Source organism: Myotis davidii, unplaced genomic scaffold, assembly GCF_000327345.1.
Source record: "Myotis davidii unplaced genomic scaffold, ASM32734v1 scaffold30, whole genome shotgun sequence".
NCBI lineage: Eukaryota > Metazoa > Chordata > Mammalia > Chiroptera > Vespertilionidae > Myotis > Myotis davidii.
The window spans coordinates 3745156-3747709 of record NW_006282874.1 but is presented as its reverse complement, the minus strand read 5'-3'; the positions used below and the strand labels follow the sequence as shown (position 1 = coordinate 3747709).

Genomic DNA, 2554 nt, shown 5'->3' with positions numbered 1-2554 from the left:
CACAAAATAGCAAGATGGTACAGGGGAGAGGGTTCATACTGTTACCGGGAAATCCCCGGGTGGGCTCAGGGTTGGCAGGGTTGAATCATACAAGGTGTTTATTGAGGCCAGCCAACTAAGAAGACAGGGTGCTTACAAGCATTCAAATCGTGTCTTATAGCAGGGTGCAGGAGACAGGATTATAAAGGGGAAGGGCTAGGATGAGGCTGGGAATGGAATGCAGCTATGTGCAGTCCTGGAGGTCCACAGATGTCGGCTGATATCTTTAATCCTCAGGTGAAGAAATGATGTTGATGAGATGTTGTTTTGACTCCTGGTGGGTCGGTCTCACCATGCTTATTGGTTCTGCTTGCTGGGTTCACAGCTGAGTCACCTCCTCCATTGCTTCCCACAGGCCTTGGAAAGGAAACCTAGGAACAACTTAACCCCCGATTTGCATAAGTATATGTGTTCTAAGACTAAAAATAATGATTATTTTCCAGATTAATGCAAGTGCTCTATCTATCAGACCATAAGTCCCCCTATTATTTGCACCAGCCTTGCTTTCCAATGGGTTGACTAAGGTTGCAATATTTTAAACAGTTCCTGTGCTTGGCTGAATTCATTTAGAAACTATATACCCTGCTCACTGAGCGACATTCAAGCTCTTCAGGGCTTCTGCCTGGGCTCAGCATGAGACAACAGGTTTCCCACAGAACCACAGTAATCCCAGCAGAAGGGCTGGCGTTTCCAGAAACACTGGAAACAGCTCTAAGTTCCCCATAACTCACTCTTACCTCCCAGAGCTCTTTATGGGAATTATTCAATACAACCAATGCAGTGTTTAAAAGGAAGGTTCTAGAGGCTATAAAAAGAAGCCAGTGTTGACCCCCTCTGCCCCGGCCCCATTTCTCCCAGCCTATTCCACATTAAATGCAGCAGGGAGGCAGCAAAGGAGGAGGAAGGGAAAAAGGGGTGTGTGGGGGGGGGGGGGGGGGAGAGCAGAGTAGAGAGAGGGGTCTGCCTTTACTCAGAAGTCCCAAAGCAAATCAAGGAAAGTGCCATCACCAACAAGCTTCCTTCTGTGTGTCAATGCTCCCACCTTCTGGTGTCAATTATAAATTCATTAGAAAATAGCGCCAATCTAGGTCATTCAATAGATGAAGCACAGAATGTAATCCTATGAGTTTACATATATATCCCCCAAGTATTCCTGGGATCTATTTCAACCAGAATTAAATATATCTACTTTCAAGCTCCTACCTTTTCAGATATACCACTGATCTTTTAAAATATACCACTCAGTGCCTGGGCAATTAGAGAAACTCCTTCAATGTTCTCCCTACGTCCACGTGGGCTCCCACCTTCCAACCCATCCCCCCACTCAGCAGCCAGAGTTGCCTGTGGTTTGTGACAACATGGACCAACCTTGCAGGTCTTGTGCTAAGCGAAATAAATCAAAGACAAAGACTTATCACTTATTTGTGGATTAGATACAAACTCATCAATATAGAGAACAGCCTGCGGGTGTTTGCAGCAAAGGACAGGACCAGGACTGACTCCCTGGCCTGCCCCCCAGGAGGGCTCAGGCCTCAGCCAGCTGGCTCAGCACGGAGAGGGCCCCATAGAGGGCAGACAGGGGCTCCTGGGCTTCCGGGTCCCAGGTTGACCCAGGGCTGTTCACCTCCATCTTCAGGCCACACTCGTCCAGCAGCCCATAGGTAATGGCCAAGTCTTCCCCTTGGAGTGGGGCCAGGAGCTCAGGCTGGAGGGTAAAGGGAGTGTTCTGGGAGCAGTTGAAGTTGGGCTTCAGGATGCTCCTCACCTTAAAGAAACAGTATCAGATGTTACAGGCCAGCCTCTGAGGTCAGGAAGAGAGAACCTTCGGTCCCAAGGGCCAGGGGTCATGCAGGGTAACTGTGGGGGAAAGCGCTTTGGGGTCGCGACCTGTTCCTATCTGCAGTCAGTGTGACCATGAACACATTGTTGGAAATCACTGAGCACTGGCTCCTCAGCTGATAAATAGGGACACTGACACTTACTCAGCAGAATAGTGGGGTTTGGAATTGTGTGTGTATGCCTGCGTGTGCAATGTGTGTATGTATGTGTCTACACACATATGTACTTACATATATATGCATACAGAGAGAGTGTGTCCAATTTGCAAATGGTAACTGTATGAGTACATCAGGGGCATAACTCAGAACCCTTGAGCTTCCCAAACCTGTATTCACAGACTTCTATTTTAGAACTGGGGGAGGGGCCCTCTGCACTGTTGTCATGGAAACTGAGACCTTCCCCAGGTAGACTCATGCCCACTGGGCCTGTTTCCCAGATGGAGATGCAGCCTGGATTTCCCAGGCCCACACCGGGACCTCCCCTCCCCTCCCAGCAGCAACCCCAGTCATCTCTCCTTTCTCAGAGCCATTCTTATCCGGCTTCCCTCACTCTATTCCCAGGACGCCGGCCCCTGGGGGTGCTCACCAGGTCCCTCTGCGGGAGGAGGATCCTCTTCTCCATAGACTGAGCCAGCAGAACATGTTGGATGTCACTCAGCACTGGGGACAGGGGGACA

The 2554-nt window shown here is 49.6% G+C and overlaps 1 protein-coding gene across 1 annotated transcript in view; it reads right to left on the bottom strand.

Moving 5' to 3' along the window:
* Nucleotides 1-1233: 1233 nt before the first annotated feature.
* Nucleotides 1234-2554, bottom strand: part of GSDMC (gasdermin C) — a 25879-nt gene continuing 24558 nt past the window's right edge. The window contains 2 exon segments of the mRNA XM_015561658.1: nucleotides 1234-1804; nucleotides 2464-2537. Coding sequence (XP_015417144.1) covers nucleotides 1565-1804; nucleotides 2464-2537 — 314 coding nt within the window. The 3' untranslated portion in view covers nucleotides 1234-1564.